The 26,303-nt window shown below is 35.0% G+C and overlaps 3 protein-coding genes across 3 annotated transcripts in view; 1 reads left to right on the forward strand and 2 right to left on the reverse strand.

Moving 5' to 3' along the window:
• Tmem86a_1 (lysoplasmalogenase-like protein TMEM86A) overlaps positions 1-26,303 on the forward strand; it is a 227,660-nt gene that overhangs the window by 173,117 nt on the left and 28,240 nt on the right. The window lies entirely within an intron of this gene.
• LOC105213510 (uncharacterized) lies at positions 2,953-3,662 on the reverse strand. Its single transcript, XM_011186395.3, has 2 exons — positions 3,503-3,662; positions 2,953-3,434 (listed from the first exon to the last, which is right to left on the reverse strand). Exons 1-2 carry the CDS (start codon positions 3,539-3,541, stop codon positions 3,048-3,050), a joined length of 426 nt encoding a protein of 141 aa, XP_011184697.1. The 5' UTR covers positions 3,542-3,662; the 3' UTR covers positions 2,953-3,047.
• LOC105213509 (modular serine protease) lies at positions 8,496-13,902 on the reverse strand. Its single transcript, XM_054228883.1, has 6 exons — positions 13,732-13,902; positions 11,976-12,044; positions 11,281-11,431; positions 10,780-10,979; positions 9,974-10,106; positions 8,496-9,107 (listed from the first exon to the last, which is right to left on the reverse strand). The coding sequence occupies exons 1-6, from the start codon at positions 13,802-13,804 to the stop codon at positions 8,645-8,647; spliced, it is 1,089 nt and encodes a 362-aa protein (XP_054084858.1). The 5' UTR covers positions 13,805-13,902; the 3' UTR covers positions 8,496-8,644.

Below are 26,303 nucleotides of genomic sequence, written 5' to 3' on the forward strand. Positions count from 1 at the left end.
AACAGAAAGTACATTAACGTTGATTGTCCACATGCAATTTCAAGCTACAACAAATACATGGGAGGAGTAGACTTAGCGGATAGGTACGTCTCTTACTACAGGATTGCAATTCGCACCAAAAAATGACCTTTGAAGGTGTTTTGGCATTTTATCGATGTTGCCGCGTGCAACTCCTGGGTTATGTTTAAAAAAAGACAAATATGCATGCGGTGAACACAAAAAAAATATCATGGACTTACTCGATTTTAAATTCTATATCGCCGGATGTTTATGCATCAACAATGATAGACATTGTTTCATGGAGTTTCACTCTTAATTACTCATTATTCAAATATTATATAGTTCTTTTCCTTATTTTAGCAAAGTATTCATCAAAGATTTACTGTTATTTATGAATTTAAAATTAATATGAAATAAAACCTTAATCCTTTATATGCTTTTACAAAAACGAGATTCATTCCACTTGGTTACAAATGTCCAGCCAGCTGCACCTGTCTTATCTTCGAATCCTTTCATCGCATATGTCCTTGAACAAAATTTTTGTTTTAATGTTAACGTGGCAAGCTTAAAAAAATATTTTTGTCGACTTCTAACTTTTTTTCCCCCCTTGGGACTGAGGAGGTTACACTAGGGTTAAGACACAAGTTCAATTATATGTTGATATACTGAATTACAGCATTTGGAATTATAATTCTGGGTTAACTTATAAAGTCTATCGGATACTAATTCTATGTTAGAAATTAAGAGAAGATTGATAGTGGAGTGATGCCAAGGGAGGTTCAAAATCATTTTTAACAGTTTGTTTTGTAACACTTGCAACTTTTTTAAATGACAAATTGCAATATTAGACCAGGCTGATGAACCATAAAAGATTATAGGTTGGAAAATTGATTTAAATATGAGCAGTTTGTTGTAAGTGCTTAGGCCCGATTTTCGACTTATAAGGGAGTAAAGAGTTCTAATTAAAATATTAATTTTGTTAATAATGTACGAAATATGGTGTTTATAAATTAGTTTTGTGTCCAGAATAACACCAAGATATTTTACCGTATCATCCCAAGGAACAGTGATATTGCTCAGTACAACGCAATTCTGGGGCAAGTAACATGGTTTTCGTTTTCTACTGAAAAAAAATAGCCTGAGTTTTCTGGGGGTTTATAAGAATCTTCCATTTAGTAAAATAGTTGCTCAATGCGTTAAGAGCTGATTGTAAGTTAGTAATGATATCTACAGAAAGTTCTCCAGAACTTAGGATAGCAGTGTCATCAGCAAATATTTATGTATTGTATGTACAGTATGTCAAGAAACCGTTTACACATTGAAAATAAATACACTTTTTCACATTCCGCAACAAAAATTTTTTACTTTTTACTTCAGTTCAACATATTTTTTGAATCAGGGATGGTTACTTACAGTATTTCAAGAGATGTGATGCTAAAAAAGCTGCGAAAGCAATGCAAAAACCAACCAAGAACAACAAAAAACAAAAATCATTAAATTTTGTTAGTGTCAAGAAAAACTTTACACACTTCGATTATTTTACTTGTTAAGCATGTTATGCGAGACATTAAGCACTGTACATGTCCACTTATTTATAACTTAGGGCCTTTTTCTGGCTTTGGTTCTTGTATTTTCATATTTTCTTATAAATTTTAGCCATTATACACTATTTAGAGGGTTAAAGAAAACATTGCTGTTAGATCTCAAGCGTTTTTACCCCATTGGGGATTATGGGGCAATAGTTGGACATCTTCAAACTAAACCCTTTGCATGGAATATTACCTCTGGGTACTTCAGATATGAAAAAAAGCAAAACTTCTTCCTCCGTCGGGTACTGCATCGAACACTTTCAGGGCTGGAGTGTTTTCGTCCATTCGGACAACATGACCTAGCCAGCGTAGCCGCTGTCTTTTTATTCGCTGAACTATGTATTACATTCGTTTAATTGGGGAAAATCAGCTGTAAAGATATTGTACAACATAGGGGACATCCAGCTGGGATTTCGAGATATGGGGATTGACTGGTTCCAATATGTACCGAAAAACTAAGATTTTTTTTTAAATTTTGAACGATTTTAATTAGTTCTATCGGAAAGTTAAATTGATTAATCTTGTAAAGGAGTCCATCATGCCACACTGAATCAAAAGCAGCTTTGATATCCATAAGTACCATGCCTGTAGATTGGTTCCTTGTAAAATTGCTTTTTATGACTTTTCTTATTCTGACCAGGGCGTGAACAGTATTATGCTCATTTCTGAAACCGAACTGTTGGTTTGGAAGAATACCATTGTCTTCAATGAAAGCTGTTAATTTTTCTTTAATTACCTTTTCAAGGATTTTACTAAGTGAAGGGAGTAAACTTATGGGACGGTAAGAATATGGATCGTCTGGTGGTTTATTAGTTTTTTTAATTGATATGATTTTAGCTTTTTTCCATACCTTAGGAAAGGAACTCAACCGTAGACATGCATTTATTATATTCGCAAAATAACGTACCTCTTTTTAGGGAAGAGCTTTTAGACAGCTATTGTTAATACCGTCAATGCCCGGAGATTTTTTAGCTTTTAGATTCTTGAATAATGTACGATTTTTTTCAGAATTGATGTAGAAACTTTCGGAAGGCAACGCATTTTCTGTGTTAAGTGACGAAATGAAATTTGCGACATCGGCTTCTGTAGAGGAATCACTCAAATGAGCCGAGGCAGTGTGATTTTTACTAAAAATATGACTGAGAACCTCGCATTTTTCAGTGGCAGTACTGTAACAGATAGTATTATCTTTCAACGTTGGAATGCTTGAATGTTTCTTCTTTAAAACTTTTGTTAAATTCCAAAAGGGAGAAGACATATGTATACCCACATAAATTTCTGAGAATATTTAATTAATATATATTTATAGCGAGGGAAACATTCTGTTGCAAAAATCACGAATTTTGTAACGTGAATATTAGCATTGTTAGTTTACAAAACTTGTTTTATTGATATTCTATTCCATATAACCAATTATAATTGTGCGAATCTATAGTGTACACAAGGGATATCCACCGATTACTCTGATTTATGCAAAAACTGTTTAACGGCTTCACCGATTTTGCTTGTACAAAGACACTTCAAAATGTGGAAGGCTTTCTCATCATCGGCGTCCTCTTTCGTCTTCTCATCACAATCATGAACAATTGCTTTGATCTCATCTTCCGACAAATCGCCTTTCAACTGCTGAGCAATACGATCGGCATTATAACCTTTACCCTCTTCGTAGATACCCCATTCTTTGGCAGTGCAAAGCACATAATTTCGTACGGACGCTACATCGGGATAATCATTCTCTTTCCGCTTATGGAATTCTTCATCGCTAGCTGGTATATCCTTGGCACAATTCTCGCGAATACTTTTAACTTCATCAATAGTCTTTGGGCTCCAGTCATCGGCTTGTACCTGAAACGGGAGTAATAACACTTCTTTATTGCTGAAGGATGCTCGAAGCTTTTAGAAAGTAAACTCACCAACGCAATTAGCGCAAGGATCACAATAAAGTATTTCATTTTGATTTTCTCGTTTCGCGACAGCGTTAATTAGAAAACTAGTGTATTTCTTAACTGCTGCCTCCTATTTATACTGCTACAGGTTGATAATTGTTTTTGTAATTTGTTTGTAGTAATTATTACCTTCGTAGGTCATCATTATTTATGTAACTATAAGTTTTGACGAACTGATTAGAGTTCATGTTGATAGGTTATATATTATTATATATTATATATGTTTATATACACATACGTAAATACTCATTAATTACTGTTTTCAGCGAACTATTAGTGAGACAAGGTTAGATTACATTCGGATCAAATGTTGACATTATAATAACATTTAGTTTGGTTTACAGTATAGTTTCTATACAGTTTAAGGGAAACATATTTTTTTATTATTAATATTAATGCTTCAAGTAAGCAAAATGTTTTGTTTTTCCAATGTTTTTCAATATTTACATACTGATCTACCCTATAATATTATATATGGTTACATTGAACACTTATTTCGAGATGCTGTACCTAACTACCCCAGAGCTTTCGAAGGAAAGAAGGAAGGAAACCACACTATATAAAATCTTTAAATTATTGTTCTATATAAAATCCCATGTCTTATCTTTTTAGTAAAATAACTACCTTAAATTTCTAATATTATCTGTTGAATTGAGTATATCAAGCAAAATAGATGCAATTACGACCGTAGAGTAGTATTTAACTCTGAATTCAACTTTAAAAGCCAGTTAAACCCCAAGAGAGTTCGAATTTTTATTCGACCAAGTTTTATAAACTTTAAGCAGCTTTTCTCACAATTTTTGAGAAATAATTTCTGCCACTAAAGCAACAATAATAATAAGCATGATCGATGAAAGGTGCTCCAGATGACTAGTACATTTTGCCGTGTATCAAGAGTGTTCCAAATGAAAAACAAGAAAATACGTTAACTTCGGCTGTACCGAAGCTAATATACCCTTCACAGGTGCATTTATTTTAGTAACTATGTGTTTAGCCGTGAACTTTCGTGAAGATATGTATGTAGTAAAATGCGGAAGTTTTCCATACAAGCCCTTGATTCCGATCGTTCGGTTTGTATGGCAGCTATATGCTATAGTAACCGATCTGAAAAATTTTTTCGGAGATTAAATTATTTCTATGAGCAATAACTCACACCAAATTTCGTGAAGATATGTAGTAAAATGCGGAAGTTTTCCATACAAGCCCTTGATTCCGATCGTTCAGTTTGTATGACAGCTATATGCTATAGTGAACCGATCTGAACAATTTTTTCGGAGATTAAATTATTTCTAGGAGCAATAGCTCACACCAAATTTCGTGAAGATATGTAGTAAAATGCGGAAGTTTTCCTTACAAGCCCTTGATTCCGATCGTTCAGTTATGGCAGCTATGAGCAGCTTCTTGAAGAGAAAAAAACAACTGCAAAATTTCAAAACGATATCTTAAAAACTGAAGGACTAGTTCGTATATATACAGACAGACGGACAGACAGACGGACATGGCTAAATCGACTCAGCTCAACATACTGATCATTTATATATATACTTTATAGGGTCTCCGACGCTTCCTTCTGGGTGTTACAAACATCGTGGCAAACTTAATATACCCTGTCTGTTCAGGGTATAATGATACAGATAAGCTTCAACAATACAAATTTATAAATACTTACAAATATATATAAGGCTTACGGAAAAATAACTGTTTCCTTTGAAGTCCGATAATAAAGCAAAATACTGGCTCGTAAGGAGAGATTAATAATTGGCAAATATATAATACCTGGATTACAAAGACAACAAATATATGATTGTGCAAAACTAAATAACAAATTAGATTATTATCAATTAGTATTGTTTTTTTAGCTATTTGTGTTAATTAGCAGTGCGATTCTCTGTTTTTTTTTTTTGTGATTAAAATTTCAGAAATAATTATTTATTTAAAACAGTACTTATTGAGGTACTCCAGAAAAGCTTACATGCATTTGTATTTCTGTTTACATACAGTACATTATATACATTATATACAGATCTACATTTTAGAATCGATAAGAAAATTTGTAAAAAAATATCTACAAAATGAACATACTTATTAAACACTGATTTAGAATGACGCTGTTATACTCTCGCAACAAAAGTTGCTAAGAGAGTATTATAGTTTTGTTCACATAACGGTTGTTTGTAAGTCATAAAACTAAACGAGTTAGATATACGGTTATCTATATCAAAATGATCAGGATGACGAGACGAGTTGAAATCCGGATGTCTATCTGTCCGTCCGTCCGTCTGTCCGTGCAAGGGATAACTTGCGTAAAAATTGAGATATCTTAACGAAACTTGGAACAGGTAATCTTTGGCACCCTGAGGTATTGAAAATGGGCGAAATCGGACCTTTGCCACGTCCACAAAATGGCGAAAACCAAAAACCTATAAAGTGTCATAACTAAGCCATAAATAAAGTTATAAAAGTAATATATGTTATAAAGGATCGTACTAGGAAGGGGCATATTTGGATGTAATTTTTTGGGGAAGTGGGCGTGGCCCCGCCTCCCAAATCGGTTATTTGTATATGTCTCGCAAACCAGTAAAGCTATAGAAACCAAACATTCTGCAGTTGGTTCTCTTACGTACACAACCACACACCATGAAAATAGTTGAAATCGGATAATAACTAAGCCCACCTCACATACAAAGGTTAGGTTGAAAATTACTTAAAGTGCATTATCTCACTAACGAAAAACATCAGAAACACAAAATTTTACAGAAGACATACAAGAAGGTAGCTTCACTCTGATTTTTTTACAAAATGGAAAATGGGCGTGGCGTCGCCAACTTATGGGCCAATACCCATATCTCAGGAATTACTCGACCGATTCGAATGAAATTTGGTATACAATATTTTCTTGACACCCTGATGACACGTGTGGACGAAATTGGTTCACAACCACGATTAATTTTCATATAACTCAGTTGTGAATGCCATCTGATTCCTTGACTCTATAATGTATACATAAGGAAACAATGAAGATAGTGGAATAAAACTTAACACAAATCCTCCAAATCATCTCTGGCTTCACATGTGAAAAAATTGTCGAAATGAAAAAAATGTCGAACATGATGAACTCAGCGTCTAAGTGTAAATTTTAACCGAAAATACGGGTAAATCTCTCAGGTAATTTAATGTAATTCAGACGAATTTTTTATCTTCTATTAGTGTGTCTCTGTTCCAAAAACCCGATTATCCAGACATCTCCTAGCTCCCATATACCTAATTATAGGTTTTCCAAAAATACTGAGGGTTTTATTCCGCATATAGTCTTGGATACAGTGTACTTTGCTGGTGAAAATTAGTGAAATCGGTTAAGGGATTGCCTCAGCCCTCATATACTATATATGACGATTTTTGTTATTCCATTAAACTTTATGCCGAATATATGGGTTAAATTGTGTGTTATCTTAATAAAAAATTGCAATAAAATGCGAGAGTATAAAATGTTCGATTGCACCCGAACTTATTCTTTCCTTACTTGTTTATATTAATTTCTAATGCATTATTATCAATAATAACATAAGAGCACCCTGTTCGAAATTTTTGTAAGAAAGCTGAATTATTTATGAAGGCTTATAAAAGCGAATGTTCCTTAAGCATTACTTTAACCACTACTCGACCGTGCACCTATAATTACGAACTATGCGTAGTAACTTATTTTGAATGACTAAGGTGGGACACGGAAATTTTTCAGGAACTCAGCCAATCATTACACTCTACTACACTCTGCTGGGTTTTGGATCAAACTATTTTAGTAATATTATTTAATATTATATCTAATTAGTATAATATTAATAATCTTTATAAAAATGATAGGAAATAAATTATTCAAAATTCATGTTTCAATATACTATTTTTGTTTTTACAAAAAGCATGAATCCACGATTTGGGTGAGACAACTAATTAGAAACGTATATATATTTTGCGATAATCATAATGATAATATTATCCATTATCATTATTATACATTTATTATACACTCGCAACAAAGTTGCCCACAAAATGGAAAACTTACAAAGTGTCATAACTAAGCCATAAATAAAGTCATTAAAGTAAAATTTGGTATGAAAGATCGCACTATGAATGGGCATATTTGGTTGTAATTTTATTTGAAAAGTTGGCGTGGCCCCACCAACTAATAAGGTTTTTGTACATATCTCGTAAACTACTAAAGCTATATTAACCAAACTCTCTAGAGTTATTTCCTTTGGATATTTCCTTATACAGTCTAAAAATAGAGGAAATTGGATTATAACCACACCTACCTGTCATTCAAAGGTTATGTTTAAAACTATTAAAAATGTTTTAATTCCATAAGGAAAAATACCAGAAACATTAAATTTCATGTTAACAAGATGGCATGCAAGGGCTGCACTCAAATTTGTTTACAAAATTTGAAATTGGCGTGGCTCCGTCCACTTATTGGTCAAAAACCATATCTCAGAAAGTACTCGACCAATTTCAACGAAATTCAGTTCGAACCATTTCCTTTTCATCCCAATTCTATAGTTTGAAAATGTACCACAATTTTGAAGAACAACTGTTTGGAATAACTTATCTATGCACCAGTGAAGATATCGGAACAAAACTTTGCACAAATACTGTATTTGGAAATCTCTGAGATATTCAAAGGAGATGTGTTTTTTCTAATTGCCAGCCTCAGTACTAAATATTTCCACTACAGAATGCTCGATAGAACCCTATAGTCGAATATGTGTAGGCATATTCCACGGTAATTGGCGCAGATTGTGGGGTCTCCCGTTTTTGTGGATTGGGCAGAGTACACTTAGATTCGAATCGTTAGGCATGCTTTCTTCTACCCCAGATCCCACATACCCACCATAATTGTTATTTTATTTTACTTCATGTCGAATATTTGTATCAATGTTTGACTTACGTTAATAAAATTACAGGTATATGCAATCAGCCCAGATTTTTCCCAAGCTCCAATATTCGCAATTTATTTTTCCTTATTACAGATACTTTTTGAAATGTTATTATTGTATATATATTTGAAAGAAAAATTAATTACATTTACAATTACATATGCAAATAAACTTTTAATTGCTATATATAAATATATTGGCTTTCTTTGTCATCTTGAATGCTTCTCCTTAGTGCGTGTGGTATTTGGTTAAACACAATGCCAACGACAGGCTCGTTTGTGCAGACTATGACGCGGGAGTGTTTATGATTAAGTATACCAATTATATAATTAACGCCATTATATTCCACAATAATTCCGCCTCCAATATCTCTTTCGCATAGCGTGGCATTTCCATTCAGTTGATATTTTGGGCGCACACAGATATGGGTCTGATCCAAATTGGCGCTGCACTCAGCATTAGGCAATACTTGCAGTTCGATTTTGTTAAATATATCGCCACATTTGTTTTCATTCTCCGTCCAACTATGAAGAAATGCTCGATCGGACTTTGTAATAGCTTCGGCATTAGTAAAACAAATCGGTTTTGTATTCATACTCAAAGTAAGTATTTCGCTTAGCTTTAGTAGGGCAACATCGATGTCTCTGTAGTGAGAAGAATTATGAAGAAATATTAACAGACTGACTCGATAAGATATACTCTTGTAACTGCTTAATATTAACATAGTTTAATTTTGCAATATTTTCAAAAATTTATAAATTATATATGTATATTATAAAATTTAAAGCTTATAAATGTTTTAAAAATTTAATAGCCTGGAAATGGTTGGAAAGGTTTTGCTACGTATTTGGTGGGATTGGGAATAGATCAACTATTATGCCCTCCAATTATAGTATTGAGAATGATTCGACCGATAGTATATCGCCAGAAGCTTCAAGAGCTTGGTTTGAAGGTTCTTATGTATTCACCTTATTGTCCGGAAAAAGAAAAGGGCCATTTTTTGAACATAGAACGATTCCACTGCATTTCATTAAGACGTCTCAATTTTCGTACCTGATGCTTTGAAAAATTTTCAGCCGATAAAACATTTTGTGGACTCGAGATATATCCGGTAGCAAAATTGCCTAGACATCTTTTTCATTCAGATATATATAACACTATGTATATCTATCTCGATTAATGTTGGTTATTACAAATAACTATAAGGTGAATAAAACTATTATAATATGTGCTACATGTTGCGGGAGTATAAAGATTTTAGTCAATTTCCTTCTTCTCTTTACGTACATAATTTTGGTCAAAATCATTCAATTTCCAAATGGTAAATTGGTTTGTTAGGAACATGTGTCACTTGCTTTGTCTGTACTTCCTTGATTGAGTTCACATTAAAGTATTGTTTCAGTTTTAATGATTGTTAATCCTTTTACAGAATGTACTTTCTTTAATCAATCCTGTATGACAGGAGCCCTTCACTTGATATCTGGAAAAGGCTGTATAGATATATATATACCCTTCTACGATGATCTCCGACACGTTGACAGTTAAAATGTGAATAGTTCCATTGTTTAAATTTCCAGTGATTGCGACGGAAACTTTGTTGGCGTCCAAAGGTATACCATCTTCATCTTGGACACAATTTTTAGCTGGAAGAAACATAAAATTTTAAGTTAACAAATCATAAATCAATTTATATGACAAAATTATTAACACGACTAAAAATGGGAGTGGCATCCAAATTCATACGGGATTAGCTAAAACCGCTACACATACATATTTTAACTGAATTTTTTAACAAAACAATCTTACAAATCTACACAGTCTACAAATGTAAATAGAATACTTTCGAAAAGCTTTTATAGTCTTTTCACACAGCCAAATTAATTGATCAATTAAAATTTTGACTGAGAAACCAGTTTAACCTTTCACACTGCCGGCTACTCGATAACCGATCAGCTGTTATATTTTTTTGTTTTTGCTTAATCAGCTGATTGCTATTTTTAGCAGCGACATCTACCGTCGTATGGCGTGAACAACTCGCGGTCAAAGAACGTATATATAATTATAAATACGGACTTTGTCGCAGAGTTGCATCATATTTTCAAGTGGATTAAAATTCAATTACCTATTAATATAAATTTTTATTTTGTATGGTATCTTAATCAGCGTTTCAATCGAGCAGAGGTCGGTTAATTGATCAATTGGCTCCTGTGTGAAAAGACTATTATGGTGATCGTTTTAGATCATTGGAATTGTGTGTGACACACATATGTAATGTACATAGTATTTGTATGTCTGTGTTCACTCAATTTCACTCACCAGTTATCACACTTTTTGGTGACACAATAGTACCTCCGCACGTCTGGTTTACATCTGTTTTGACACCCACATGCCATGGCGCATTTGATGCACTTGGGATAGATAAACTCATTTGACGACCGCAAACGGGCTGACAATTGATTTTGTTTTTATCCCATCTTCCCTCTGATGTGCAGGTCATCTCATATAGCCCGGAATCGCTGCCATTAAAAATTAGTATATGTAGTATAAATGAAAAGTAAACTTGTTCTTATTGCTGTATGTTTAAACTATAATAAGGTATGATGAAAATAGAGAATAAACTAGAAATTGCGACTAAGTTGCCAGTGATTGAAATCCGATAGCCCTGCATAAATGTATAATGTGGCATACGGTTGCATAGTGGGTACTTCAATTTTTGCTAGTATATTTATACAATTTGGGTTTCAATCTTAATTTTTCGAGTAGATTAATCGACATAAAGTTTAAGATAACATTAGACGCGAAATATTTTATTCTCACCTTATTGTATCCGCCATTTTATAACCATGCGCACAGCTGACTTTTGCTATAGTACCGGGTACTATATTGTTACAATCAACACTCTTATACCCACGTCTGCACTGCACTACTGTAGATTTGCTTGTATGTAGAATTCTCTCATCACAATGTTCTGAAAGAGAGTTTCGAATATTAATAAAACATCGATTTGCGTGAATTAAATTTATTGTCTTATATAACTATAATTCCTTAACATCTGTAGGTAGTGAGTCGGTATAGCTGCTGAACTACTTTGAGGTCGTCAGAATCTCATTCAATTGTGGTGAATTCTGCGCGGAATCTTTCTCACGAACACTCCAATCACATCGCAAATTAATGCCAATGATCATAATTCAGTTTTCTACTCCAAATTATTATACAAGAGACTTGTCTTGAGTCTGAGAAAAATGTAAGCAAGTTTCTCCCACGCAAACGGCTTTCACTGAAATATATCACTCATTTTAAAAATGGACTCGTACTTTTGCAAGCCCTTTTACACATTAGACCTTAGAGACAATTTTTAATATTTTGATTCCTAATCCGTAGTTGTAGTACTCACCTTAGAATATTGAACACTTCTTTAAATATGTATAGGCAGAAAATCAATGCTCAATAACGAATTATTTAAAAGCAAAATACTCATTTTAACATATACATATGTATTATACTATACTCACTAATGCATTCTGGAAGAGGATAATTCCAACCATTTTTCTTACATGTTCTGTAAATCGTCGAAAAGTTTCCTAAAAAGAAGTAGTTATTTCTACATCTAATAGAAATACGTGTGTCGACGGGAACCCGGCTATTCTCTCCGGTATAAATATGAGAGTTCTTGTTCTCATTTCTTATAATGTAATTTCGATTGGCTTTAATTACACAGCTACCTATTTGGTATCCACAATTTTTCTCATCCGAACCATCATAACAATCAGTAATGTTATCACACAGTTTAGATTTCACTATGCATCCTCCATATTCACAACGAAAGTAATTATGCTTGCTTACATGACTTTAAAAGACACTGAAAAGGCCTTTCATCGCTATTTCCAATGTTTTCTTCAGTACCGTCAGCAGTAAGACAATCAATTTTTCCGTCGCAAAATTTATTTGAAACTCGATAACCGCTCAGTAGATTTTAATGAAATTCATACAGCTTTTAGAATACATAATAAACTCAGGCCTGATCGAAGGAATTTATTTTTCAAAAATTTCGATTTTTTAAGACCAATTTTTTTTAAGACCAATTTTTTTTTCCAGAAAATCTATAAAAAAATTTCCTGAGGCCACCATTTTGTTAATTTTTGAAAAAAGACTTCGATCAGGCCCAGGATTATCTATTTATAAAACTAATTTTTTTTATCCGATTGATTTTAGATGAATCTCCAAAGACTTAGGATTGTCACCGCAAGGACCATATTTTGAAACTGGGTCAACACAGACAGCTATAACTTTGGAAATTATAAATTTTTGTTTCAAATTTTCGTGACTTTAAGTCAAGGCATTGTATAATAATGCCATATTATTACTTTTGTAAAATAACATGATTTAATAGCAAAAAAAGTACTGAAAATTCATAATAGAAGCTCTGTGTCGAAATTTATGCAAATTTGTTCACAAGGAAAATAAAACAGTCGTGTAATCCAAAAAATCCTGAGATTCATTATGGTTCTTTCACGAGCACATCAGGAAAAGGATTAAAATGTGACGAAAGGATTGCGTGCCAGAGGAAGCCACACTTCAGTTTTCAATAATCGACTTTGCTTTTGCTTTTTTCAAGACTCTAATGTTTTGTATGGTGTATGGTTTAAAAGCAAAGGTGAAGGCAAAGTGTGTATTGGGAAATTAGATTTTAAACAATGCTCGAAATTCGGTTTTGGATTTTGGATGAATTGTAGTAGCGTCAAAAATAAATCTTACGGTAAAGATTTGCTATCAATAAAAAATAATGTTTTGGACATCTACCCGTTTACGAGACGCAGACGTAAACTCACGAATTAACTGTCTACTATGGCTTAGCAATATACATATCATAACCGCAGAGTTTTTAATGTTTTTCTTCAAACTTTCGACAATCTCTCTCTTTCTCTCTCCCTCCAAGTTTGTATCCCTAAGACAATAATAAGTTCGAACCAAATATTTTTCATTTACTTCACACTCTTTTAAATTTTATGAATTTAGATAATATTTTTTGCAGTTTTTGTAATAAAGGCAATTATAATTTGACCTTTGGAAACACTTCGGCACAAATTATTAAAAATAATAATTAATATACGTGTCTTTATTTTCACTAAATAAATAATACTAAATAAAGTTTCTGCATAAATTTGTATGCCTCACTTATGTATGCTATATAATATTCATTTTAAAACGATATTGTTAATGCAGTTTCTTTCCAATTAAACTTTTTAACATTTTTTTGGTTATTATTACCATTTTCTTGACAACGAATTTCGTAAATCGCCAAACTCAAAAAAATCGCCGTCAATAATATCAAACGTAACATTGTTATAATTAAAAACAAAAAATAATTAATTAAATAATTTAAAGCCGTTACTATTTGCCTACATCCGATCGCAACGGAAGGTAATGTAGTACTGAGCGCTTACAATTCGAAACTTGAACATATATTGCTGTTTCAGCTACAGCTACACACATACGAACTATTTTCTGTTTGAGATAACGCAATAATTCCCGGAATAGCAACTCAAGACATCATACTATGTCAGGAATCATAAATTATTAAAATTGGCCAAAATTAATTTTTGACCTTTTGAATTTCCCCTTAAAGAAATTTGAGATAACGCAATAATTTCCAGAATAGCATTAAACTTGGTTTTGTAGAATTAACATTTTATTCTAATACATACAGTGTGCGACAAAACTAAAGCACGGAATCCAGCCTGTCGGTATTTCTATAATATAAAAATGAATCGCAAAATGTGTTGCAAAGGCATAACTGGAGAATGGCTGCACCGATTTCGCTAATTCTTTTTTTACAATATTCATTGGAGTACAAGGATGGTTCTTACTAGAGACCGACCGATTAATCGGCCTTGGTATCGGCATCGGCCACAAAATTAAGCATCGGCATCGGCCATATTTGGCCGATTCTTAGCCGATTCTTTCTACTTCTTTCGGATTATACTAAAATACATGTTTTTTACTTTTTTGATTTCTTTAGAGCATAAAATTTGAATTCTTCTGTTTACCATATAAAACACAGTGTCTCACATTTGACTAACAATTCATCATGGTGATATTTTAAGTCTAGTATAAAGAAATTCAATAATTTTGCATTAATGAAAGGTTTTATTTAGCACTGCTAGAAACATTCGATTTATGTCAAATATGTACAGTTTTGATTAAAGTTGTTGAGATTTGGAAGATAATGTCATAAAGCCACTATTAAGGAACCATGTAACTAGGTTAATCTATTTTTAAAAGTTTGCCATAGACAGGGTCAAGTAATAATCACTTGGTGCTGGCCTGGACTATAAGGTGCATGGAAAAGAACCTCCCAAACGCCGCCTTTCACAATGCGAGATATAAATGACAAAAGTCATCTCTTTGAAAGATGTTTTTAAAGAAAGTATTCGGTCGAATGTTTCGAAGTTTTTTGGACATAATAAGGTGTGCTTTCAATTATATTTTAAGATTTTTATTTTACAAAAAATTTGAAAAATAAAGGTATGGGTTGTCTTGGGAGGTGCCAAAAAAATAGTTCCCCAACTGCTGACATGATTCCCGCCGAATGAGTAACTGAAACACAAAAATTTAAAAAGGTTATTAAAGTTGAATATATTCCCTATTCAATGACCTACGATTATTGAAAAATATCAAACGTTAACAAAATGGAATTTTTTTAAATGCCAAATTGACAATTTTCAACAAATCAAAAAGATCGTAGGTCATTGTATAGTAAATATATTCAAGAACATTCAGTTTAAATTTGAAGTTGATCGGTCAATATCTCGTTGAGTTATGATGTCAGAAATTTTGTGAAAAGTCGTTTCGAAAAAAAGACGCGTTTAAACTTTCAACTATAGCGGCTTATTCCTGTGAGCGATTGCTCTTTAGAACGCTGCCATTCAAAAACTATTCAAAATACGACCTTACCGCTTTCACAGGATATTTTTGAAATTATAAACTATCGAATAAGCAAAAAATAAAAAATCAATTTTTTGAAAATATCACACCGGTATACCCCCTTAAAGGAAAAAAACTATATTGCTGATTGCTGATTCGCTTTGAGAAAGCGCGAATAACTTATTTGTCAACATATATCTTATAATAATAATTTATTTAGTTTTGAATATTAATTAAATCACTAAACAACTTCATATTTACATATGAACTGAGTTGTTTCCTTATTTTGTAATGTTATTTACCTTTGTTTTTCTTTTGTCACTATACTAATTTACTAAATAAAGTTATTGATGAAAGAATCGGCATCGGCATTGGCCAAAATTTTGGTCGGTCGGACACTAGTTCTTACGGGAAGAAAAATTAAAAAAAATCCTTGAAAAAGTCTAAAATCCATACTTTTCTAATCTCCCATATAAACAATTGGTAATCTTTAGATGTTAAAATGAACAAAACGTCGAGAACGGCTGAACCGATATATCCATATCCATATCCCTACTAATATTATAAAAGCGAATGTAAGTTTGTTTGTTACGCTTTTACGCAAAAACTACTGAACCGATCATCATGAAACATTGTACATATACTCTTGAAGGTACTAGAAGCAACATAGGGTACTTTATATTAAAAAAAAAAAATTAGATGATTTTGGAATGTCGAGCCCTCGACGAGACAATATGGATGATTTTGATAATGGAATTGCACGAGAACTAGATTATGATTTCATAGCACTGCAACATCAAGTGACAGAATTAGTTCCTCAATTACTTCCAGAGCAAAATCATGTTTTCCATCAAGTTTTACGTAAAATAGACTCCGGTAGTGGTGGACTCTTCTTTCTCGATGCACCAGGAGGAACTGGAAAAACGTTTTTACGTAACTTATTATTAATGTCTGTCAGAAAAGACCAAAAAATAGCAGTTGCCGTAGCTTCGTCAGGTATTGCCGCGACGCTATTAAACGGCGGTCGTACGGCACATTCCGTTTTAAAATTACCATTGAATTTGGCACAGGAAGATTCGACCATCTGTAATTTTAGTAAAAATAGTTCACGAGGTAGAATGCTGCAATAATGCAATCTTTTAGTGTGGGATGAAAGTACAATGTCTCACAAGAAGGCTATAGAAGCTTTAAACCGGACCCTCCAGGACTTGCGAGATAGTACAGATATAATGGGAGGCATGGTAGTTTTATTGGCTGGTGATTTCCGTCAAACCCTCCCAGTGATTCAGAGGGGGACACCAGCAGATGAAATTCAAGCGTGCATTAAATCGTCAAGCTTATGGTCGACAGTTAAAAACTCCGCCTGAAAACGAATATGAGGGTGCATCTTCATAATGACGTGGATTCAGGACTTTACGCAGAAATGTTATTGAAAATTGATGATGGTTGTTTAGACGTTGACGCTGAAGGCTACATATCACTGTCAAGAGAATTTTGTAATTTAGTAGAAAGTGCTGTGGATCTCATTGCTAATGTTTTTCCGGTATTACAACAAAATTTGTGTAGTGATCCGTGGTTGTGTGCAAGAGCAATATTAGCACCAAACGAGGTTCAGGGAGAAATGAAGGAATATTTGTCAATGGATACAATTATGGATACGGAACTAAGTACTTCATATCCTGTGGAGTTTTCAAATTCACTTGAACTATCGGTACACCCCGTCACATAAACTTCAATTGAAACTAAATGTACCAGTAATGCTTATGCGAAATCTAGATGCTCCTCGGCTATATAATGGAACAAAGCTTCGGATAACTAAATTGGGACAAAACATACTTGGTGCTACTATTTTAACAGGTGTCGGTAAGGGAAATAGTGTTATAATACCTCGGATACCAATTATTCCCACTGACCTTCCATTCCAATTTAAAAGGATTCAGTTTCCCGCCAAGCTTAGCTTTGCTGTGCACGCGACAGGAAAACTTATAACATTGTCTACAAAAATATCTTAAATTAATACTTTGTATTTTATTTTTTTAAATTGTTAGAATTCAGAACTATTTATTTGTGTTACGGTGAAATATATTTTAACATTTGTTGTTGCATTTCAATAAGCATATATTAAAGTGTTGAAACTTCTGTGTGTAGTAATTTTTAAAAATTGTTGATCTCAGCCAAACAATCAAATTTAGTTATCATATTGACTCATTTCTATTATTATACCCTTACCCTTTATCTCTCATACTTATTTAATGACTCCACTGCGGGCGAAGCCGCGGGTAAAAAGCTAGTTAATATTATAAATGCGAAAGTAACTCTGTCTGTCTGTTACTCTTTCACGCCTAAACGGCTGAACGGATTTTGATGAAATTTGTTATGGTGATAGATGATAACCTAGAAATGGTCATAGGCTATAAATAATCACGCCATCGTTCTTAGGGGGTTTTTAGTCGTGTTTGTTGGGTCTTTTGCTCTTTCACGTCTAAACGGCTGAACGGATTTTGATGAAATTTAGTAAGGTAATAGATGGAGGATGGGATCATGTGTAGAAGTTCACGCAAGTGAGGAAAGTTTTTGATTGTCACTCACTTGGGAGTGGCCAGAAACGATTCTTCTCCACATGGTTCAAGCAGCTCACGACTTCCGGTTTTAGACCAAGTATCCTCTGGGTAGCCAACAGACATCCGTTTGAAGGCGAGCTAAAGTGAGAAGGCGAAGCCCGCTTATGCGGTTGTGCGTAGGGTTTAGGACCCACCACATAAAAACACCCCCCAATGAAAAATCTACGAAAGCCTCGGATGAGACACCCCCCTTTTGATGACGACCCCTGCAAACGTTTTAAGGATAATGATATAAGGGCATGCACCTGGAATGTCCGGACCCTTAATTGGGAAGGTGCCTCTGCCCAGCTGGTTGATGTCCTCATACGACTTAAGGCTGACATCACCGCCATCCAAGAAGTGCGATGGACGGGACAAGGACGGAAGAAGGTGGGTCCTTGTGACATCTACTACAGCGGCCATATAAAGGAGCGCAAATTTGGTGTTGGATTTGTGGTGGGAGAGAGACTCCGTCGCAGAGTCCTGGCATTCACCCCGGTGGATGAACGTCTAGCCACAATCCGCATCAAAGCGAGGTTCTTCAACATATCGCTGATTTGCGCCCACGCCCCAACGGAAGAGAAGGACGATGTGACCAAAGATGCTTTCTATGAGCGCCTAGAACGCACCTATGAGCGCTGCCCCCGACACGATGTAAAAGTCGTGCTTGGTGATTTTAACGCCAGGGTGGGTAAAGAAGGTGCCTTTGGCACAACAGTCGGAAAATTCAGCCTCCATGACGAAACATCGCCAAACGGCCTGAGGCTGATCGACTTCGCTGGGGCCCGAAATATGGTCGTCTGTAGTACCAGATTCCAGCATAAGAAAATACATCAAGCTACTTGGCTGTCTCCTGATCGAAACACGCGGAACCAAATCGATCACGTTGTGATAGACGGAAGACATGTCTCCTGTGTTTTAGACGTGCGTACGCTCCGAGGACCAAATATAGACTCGGACCATTATCTGGTCGCAGCGAAGATACGCACCCGCCTCTGTGCAGCAAAGAATGCCCGTCAACAAACACAAGGAAGGTTCGACGTCGAAAAGCTGCAATCGCAACAGACAGCCACGAAATACTCTACTCGACTTGCACTCCTGCTCTCTGAGAGCACTCATCAGCATCTCGGTATAAGGGAACTGTGGAACGGCATCTCAAACTCACTGCGTACCGCTGCAGCCGAAACAATTGGTTTTCGGCAACGACAAAAAAACAGCTGGTATGATGAGGTCGTCTCGCAGTGGAGAGAAAACATGAGCGGGATGGGAAAGATACCGAGAGCTGAAGAGGGAAGCGAGACGCATTTGCATACAAAAAAAGAAAGAGGCCGAAATGCGTGAGTATGAAGAGCTTGACAAGCTGGCCGATAGGGGTAATGCTCGAAAATTTTATGAAAAAATGAAGCGACTTAACGAAGGTTTCAAGACCGGAGCATCCTCATGTAGAGACCAAGGTGGTAATCTGGTAACCGATGTCCAGGGCATACTGGGATTATGGAGGGAACACTTCTCCGACCTGCTGAATGGCAGTGAGAGTACAACACCAGGAGATGGCGAACCCGATCCCCCAATCGATGACGATGGAACAGATGTTCCATTACCCGACCATGAAGAAATTCGAATAGCAATTACCCGCTTGAAGAACAACAAAGCAGCGGGGGCCGATAGATTACCGGCAGAACTATTCAAATACGGCGGCGAAGAACTGATAAGGTGCATGCATCAGCTTCTTTGCAGAATATGGTCGGAAGAAAGCATGCCTGACGATTGGAATCTCAGTGTGCTCTGCCCAATCCATAAAAAGGGAGATCCCACAATCTGCGCCAATTACCGTGGGATCAGCCTTTTAAATATCGCATACAAGGTTCTATCGAGCGTACTGTGTGAAAGACTAAAGCCCACCGTCAACAAACTGATTGGACCTTATCAGTGTGGCTTTAGACCTGGAATATCGACAACTGACCAGATATTCACCATGCGCCAAATCTTGGAGAAGACCCGTGAAAAGAGGATCGACACACACCACCTTTTTGTCGATTTTAAAGCTGCTTTCGACAGCACGAAAAGGAGCTGCCTTTATGCCGCGATGTCTGAATTTGGTATCCCCGCAAAGCTAATACGGCTGTGTAAGTTGACGTTGAGCAACACCAAAAGCTCCGTCATGGTTGGGAAGGACCTCTCCGAGCCTTTCGATACCAAACGAGGTTTCAGACAAGGTGACTCACTATCGTGCGACTTCTTTAACCTGATGCTGGAAAAAATTATAAGAGCTGCAGAGCTAAACCGAGAAGGTACAATCTTCTACAAGAGTGTACAGCTTCTGGCGTACGCCGATGATATTGATATCATCGGAAGCAACAACCGCGCCGTTTGTTCTGCTTTTTCCCGCATGGATAAGGAGGCGAAGCGAATGGGTCTGGAGGTGAATGAGGACAAGACGAAATATCTCCTGTCATCAAACAAACAGTCGGCGCATTCACGTCTTGGCTCCCACGTCACTGTTGACAGTCATAACTTCGAGGTCGTAGATAATTTCGTATACCTGGGAACCAGCATCAACAACACGAACAATGTCAGCCTCGAAATCCAGCGCAGAATAACTCTTGCCAACAGGTGCTACTTTGGACTGAGTAGGCAATTGAACAGTAAAGTCCTCTCTCGACGAACCAAAATCAAGCTCTACAAGTCACTTATCATTCCCGTCCTGCTTTACGGTGCAGAAGCTTGGACGATGTCAACATCAGATGAGACGACACTAGGAGTTTTCGAGAGGAAAATTTTGCGCAAGATTTATGGTCCTCAGAACATTGGCAACGGCGAATACCGCAGACGATGGAACGATGAGCTGTACGAGTTATACGACGACATTGACATAGTTCAGCGAATAAAAAGACAGCGGCTACGCTGGCTAGGTCATGTTGTCCGAATGGACGAAAACACTCCAGCCCTGAAAGTGTTCGATGCAGTACCCGCCGGAGGAAGCCGAGGAAGGGGAAGGCCTCCACTCCGTTGGAGGGACCAGGTGGAGAGCGACCTGGTTACACTTGGGATCTCCAACTGGCGCCGAACTGCAAAGGAGAGAGACAGGTGGCGCACTATCGTCGATTCGGCTATAACCGGCTAAACGGTTGCAACGCCAATCACATATATACAATAGATGGTTACCTAAAAACGGATATAAGATCAGAATGATCACGTCATCGTACTTGGGGGGTAGGAAGTAGGCAGAAAACTGAATTGAGTTAGTGATTTTTTTATGGTGTTTGCTGGGAGTTTTGCTCTATCATGTTCCGGACGAAGTCGCGGGTAAAAGCTAGTAATATATATATCGAAAAATTTTGAGGAAGTTAACAAGAATAAGATTTTATTTGAATTGACAACAAAATTATAAAAAAAACAAAAAATAATAATATTTTGAAGGTTATCATTGTTGCTTTGTAAAAATATTTTTATCATTGTTCAATTGTATAAGGCTGTGTCGATAGCCCAAAACAATTTGTAACAAGTAGGGAAAGGCAACAGAACATTTTATACTCTCGCAATTTATTGATGTAATTTTATTACACACAATTTGAAATAAAGTCAAATCGAATAACGAAAATCAGCATATATGTATAGAACATGAGGGTTGAGGTAATTCCAGAACCGATTTCACTAATTTTCAACGCCCAGTTATAATGGGAATAGGGGCAACTTGGCACCTGTTAGTAGGCAGACAAACGGCAATTCGGTCTTGAAATTACTCCTAAATTGCAAATCAACGAAACACCAGTCTGCAAAATCGCCAAAAAAAAAGACTTATAAAGAAGATTTTCCAGATATTCAAGTCGCTGGAGGTACTGCACAGGACTTTAAAAGATTTACGCGACAACGAAAATATTTTTGATGAAGCCATGATTCTATTGGCAGGTGATTTTCGCCAGACTATTCCTGGATCAATTGTTGCTGACGAACTAATCACATTCCTAAAATCATCTAATTTGTGGCAACACATAAAGAATCGCCAATTAACAAATAACATACGTGTTTTTCCATCAATATCACACTGCGATTGTAGAAATAGTTGAAAATGGTAGCGACGCAGTTGACACCTCGATGAATTAATAACATTTTTAACGGGTTTCTGTCACTTCATGGCCTCGAAAGAGGAGCTTATTCATCGTGTTTTTCCTGACATGAAACCATAATATAATAAACATAAATTGCTGATTGAATGACCTATTTTGATGGTAAAAAACAAGGATCTCTTTGATCTTAATGCGACAATATAGAATGTCGTTAAAGGAGAGTTGACACATACTATTTTAAATTGCTATACTATCCCCACTCACTTGCAATTAAAAGTAGTGTGAGTTGTCATCATGCTACGTAACATAAATCAACATTAAACTTTACAAAAAAAACAAGACTGGCTGTGAAGAGGTAATCAATATCGTCACCAAAGCCAAGATAAAGCCAACTATGAAATTTGGTCATTTGTTACTTTCTCCAATATACGATTAAAAAAATCAAAGTTTTACAAATTATGATGATTTACGCTTAACACAGATCTACAATAATGTCTATCAATCATTTTAAAATTTATCGGCTATAACGTTTTTGTCTTTATGCGTCAGAATTTTTTCTCTAAATTGAAAGATTTACTAATTTAATGTATACCTTAGCCACAAAAACGTGTGGTCGGGTCTGCTAGTATATGAATAAAATCATGAATTGGGCATTGAATGATTCGATTTTGTTTTTTTCATTTTTAGGCCAATTAGTCTTCCTTTTAAATTAGTAAACAGTAAACAAATTAACTTATTAAAACAGAAGATACAATTATTTTAATATTTGGTTGCGTATCCCTTATTTATCAATACAGCTGCACATCGGCATTTCTTCTTCAGGGCATTTCTTCTTTCTTGTGAAGTGGCATATTTGGATGTAATTTTTTTGGGGAAGTGGGCGTGGCCCCTCCCCAAATCGGTTATTTCTATATATCTCGCAAACCAATAAAGCTATATAAACCAAACTTTCTGTAGTCGTTTTTTTTAGCCACTTCTTAATACAGTCCAAAAATGAAAATGAAATGAAATCGGATAATACCACGCTCATCTTCCATACAAAGGTTAGGTTGAAAATTACTAAAAGTGGCTGATTTGTTTACAAAATATAAAATTGGCGTGGCGTCGCCCACTTATGGGTCAAAAACCATATCTCAGGAACTACTCGACCGATTTCAATGAAACTTGGTTTGTAATAGTTTCCTTACATCCCAATGATATGTTGTGAAAATAAGCCAAATCGCTTTACAACCACGCTTACCCCCTATATACCAGAACAGAAGATATAGCAGAAAGAAGCTGCACTCAGATTTTTTTACAAAATTGAAAATGGGCGTGGCTTCGCCCACTTATGGGTCAAAAACTATATCTCAGAACTACTCGACCGATTCGAATACAATTCGGTATATAATATTTTCTTGACACCCTGATGACACGTGTGGAAAATGGATAAAATCGGTTCACAACCACGACAACTTCCCATGTAACTCAATTTTGAACTCCATCTTATTCCTTTACTTTATAATATAAATTATATAAATTTCTCAGATATTTTAATTTAATTCAGAGGAAATATTTTTCTTCTAATAGTGTGTCTCTGTACCAGAAAAGGTTAAAATCGGGTCACAACTTCCCCTAGCTCCCATATACCTAATTATAGGATTTTCAAATTGGGTCAAATTGTGTGTTATTTTAATAAAAATATATCAATAAATTACGAGAGTATAAAATGTTCGGTTGCACCCGAACTTAGCCTTTCCTTACTTATTTATTTAGAGAGCTTCTGCTGCTGAGATTGGTTCACGACTTACCGCACTCTCATATATTACTTATATACATATATGATGATTTCCATTACAGTCGTGGAGTTTTCGCCAAATATAGAATGTCGTTCATTCGAAACAAAGTTGCTACGAGAGTATTATAGTTTTGTTTACACAGCGGTTGTTTGTAAGTCATAAAACTAAACGAGTTAGATATAAGTTTATATACATATATCAAAATGATCAGGATGATTCCAAATGTCTGTCTGTCCGTCCGTCCGTGCAACGGATAAATTGAGTAAAAATAAAGTTATCTTGACGAAACTTGGTACACATGTTCGTTGAGACCGTGAGAGGGTCTTTGTGCACTTATTTAAATTACTCTTCTGCGGACCGTTAGATTTAGATGTTATTCATATTATCTTAGCTCACAGCTATCGGTTATTCTCTTTACTCATACAATGAACTATCAAGCTGACTATTAGACTTCGATGTTCGAAAAAAAGTCTTTTTTATGCTCTCGCAACAAAAGTGAGATATCTTATCAAAATTAAGTGAGCATATAATCTTGGAGATAGTGTAGTTTGGTAGTGAAAATGAGTGAAATCGGTTCAGGTATTACCTCAACCCTCATATACTATGTATGTATAAAGATTTTCGTTATTCTATTGGACTTTATCCCAAATATATGGGTCAAATTAATATCTTAATAAAACAACTATATCAATAAATTGCGAGAGTATAAAATGTTCGGTTACACCCAAACTTAGCTTTTCCTTACTTGTTTTAATTTCAATATACTTGTTTTTTACGCAATTAATTTAAATAATTAAAAATAATTTAATTAGCATTTAAGTATGTAAATACAAAGTGAGGAATAATACTGTTTTGCCATAAACGTGAGCTTTCTCTGCATAGTATTGTTTCTTCGGTTGTCTGTATCGGATTTACTATGAATACGAAGCATGTGGAAGGCTAATGAATTTTCATAAAGCTATAGTATATTTCCTACAACATTAGACAAATAAAGTTTAGCGAATTATTTTAAATAGCTTTATATTTACTTAAATCTATAACAATTAATAAAATAGATGTAGCCTACTTGTTTTAGGTACTAAACATTAAATAAAAGTTCAATTACAACTTAAACTGAGTCAAATTTATTTTTCATTGTATTAAACTCGTTTCTTAAGAAATTAAAAAAAGAGTTTGTGAAGAATTTTGCTTAAATGTGGCTACAAATAGTTTTTTTTTTGTATATATCTCGCAAACCAATAAAGCTATATAAACAAAACTTTCTGCAGTCGGTTCCCTTACGTACCCCACCACATACCATGAAAACAGTTGAAATCTGATAATACCCACGCCCACCTCCTATACAAAGGTTAGGTTGAAAATTACTAAAAGTCCACTAACGAAAAACACTAAATTTTACAGAAAAAATTGCAGAAAGAAGTGGCACCATATGTCAGGAACTACTCGACCAATTTTAATGAAATTCGGTATATAATATTATCTTGACACCCTGATAACACATATCAAAAATGGGCAAAATCGGCGCACAAACATGACTACTTCCCATATAACTCAATTGAATGAGCGAATAAAGATAGCGGAAAAAAAGTTTGCACAAATACTGTATGTGATCTGTGGCACTACTTGTGAAAAAATTGCCGAAATCGGACCATAACTTTTTAAGGCCCCGTATATCGAACATGAAGAACTGAGTGCATAAGGGTAATTTGTCACAGAAAATATCGGTATATCTTTCAGATATTTTAATGTAATTCAAAGGACCTTTTTTCTTCGAAAAGTATGTCGTTGTTCCAATAATTATTAAAATCGGGTCATAACTTCCCTTAGATCCCATATACCTAATTATAGTTTTTTCAAAAATACGGTGGGCTTTACTCTTTTACTTTTAAGTGAGTTGGATATAATGTACGTTGGTGGTGAAAATGAGTGAAGTTGGTTCAGGAATTACCTCAGCCCTCATAAACCTTGTATGATGATTTTCGTTATGCTATTGAACTTTATGCCGAATATATGTATGGTGTGTGATATCTTATTTAAACTATGTCACTAAATTGCGGGAGTATAAAATGTTCGGTTGCACCCGAACTTAGCATTTCCGTGCTTGTTTGGTAGACGTATGTTTTTCAATACTTTAGTAATTGAATATAATCTTTATCAGATCTTAATATAACGCTTACTGCTTAAATTCGCTTAATTTGCGATAACATCACATGTTCGACTGCATTCGAATTTCGAACTTCCTTAGTTGTTTAAAACATTGAATATCGGCCTATATTACCGAGCTGTTTTTATGTTTGTCTTGAAACAAATTCTGAACAATTGGAAGTCTCTGTTTATTCTGTGTCGAGCAACGTAATATAATATAAATACAAAACACATTTTGTTGACATTAAGCTAAGTGTCATTTTGTTGTTTTTATTATCTTAAAAACATATTTTAAATAAAATGCAGAGAAAACTGTGAATTTCGAA

Source organism: Zeugodacus cucurbitae, chromosome 2 (assembly GCF_028554725.1).
Source record: "Zeugodacus cucurbitae isolate PBARC_wt_2022May chromosome 2, idZeuCucr1.2, whole genome shotgun sequence".
Lineage (NCBI taxonomy): Eukaryota > Metazoa > Arthropoda > Insecta > Diptera > Tephritidae > Zeugodacus > Zeugodacus cucurbitae.

What these genes read in the sequence shown, in the direction of transcription:
- LOC105213510 (XM_011186395.3), bottom strand. Translation starts at nt 3,541, where the DNA reads ATGAAATACTTTATTGTGATCCTTGCGCTAATTGCGTTG. An exon ending in TCCTTGCGCTAATTGCGTTG is followed by an intron (nt 3,435 to 3,502) that starts GTGAGTTTACTT and finishes CTCCCGTTTCAG; the next exon opens with GTACAAGCCGATGACTGGAG.
- LOC105213509 (XM_054228883.1), bottom strand. Translation starts at nt 13,804, where the DNA reads ATGTTACGTTTGATATTATTGACGGCGATTTTTTTGAGTTTGGCGATT. An exon ending in TCCTCTTCCAGAATGCATTA is followed by an intron (nt 11,432 to 11,975) that starts GTGAGTATAGTA and finishes ACTCTCTTTCAG; the next exon opens with AACATTGTGATGAGAGAATT. An exon ending in AAAATGGCGGATACAATAAG is followed by an intron (nt 10,980 to 11,280) that starts GTGAGAATAAAA and finishes TTTTAATGGCAG; the next exon opens with CGATTCCGGGCTATATGAGA.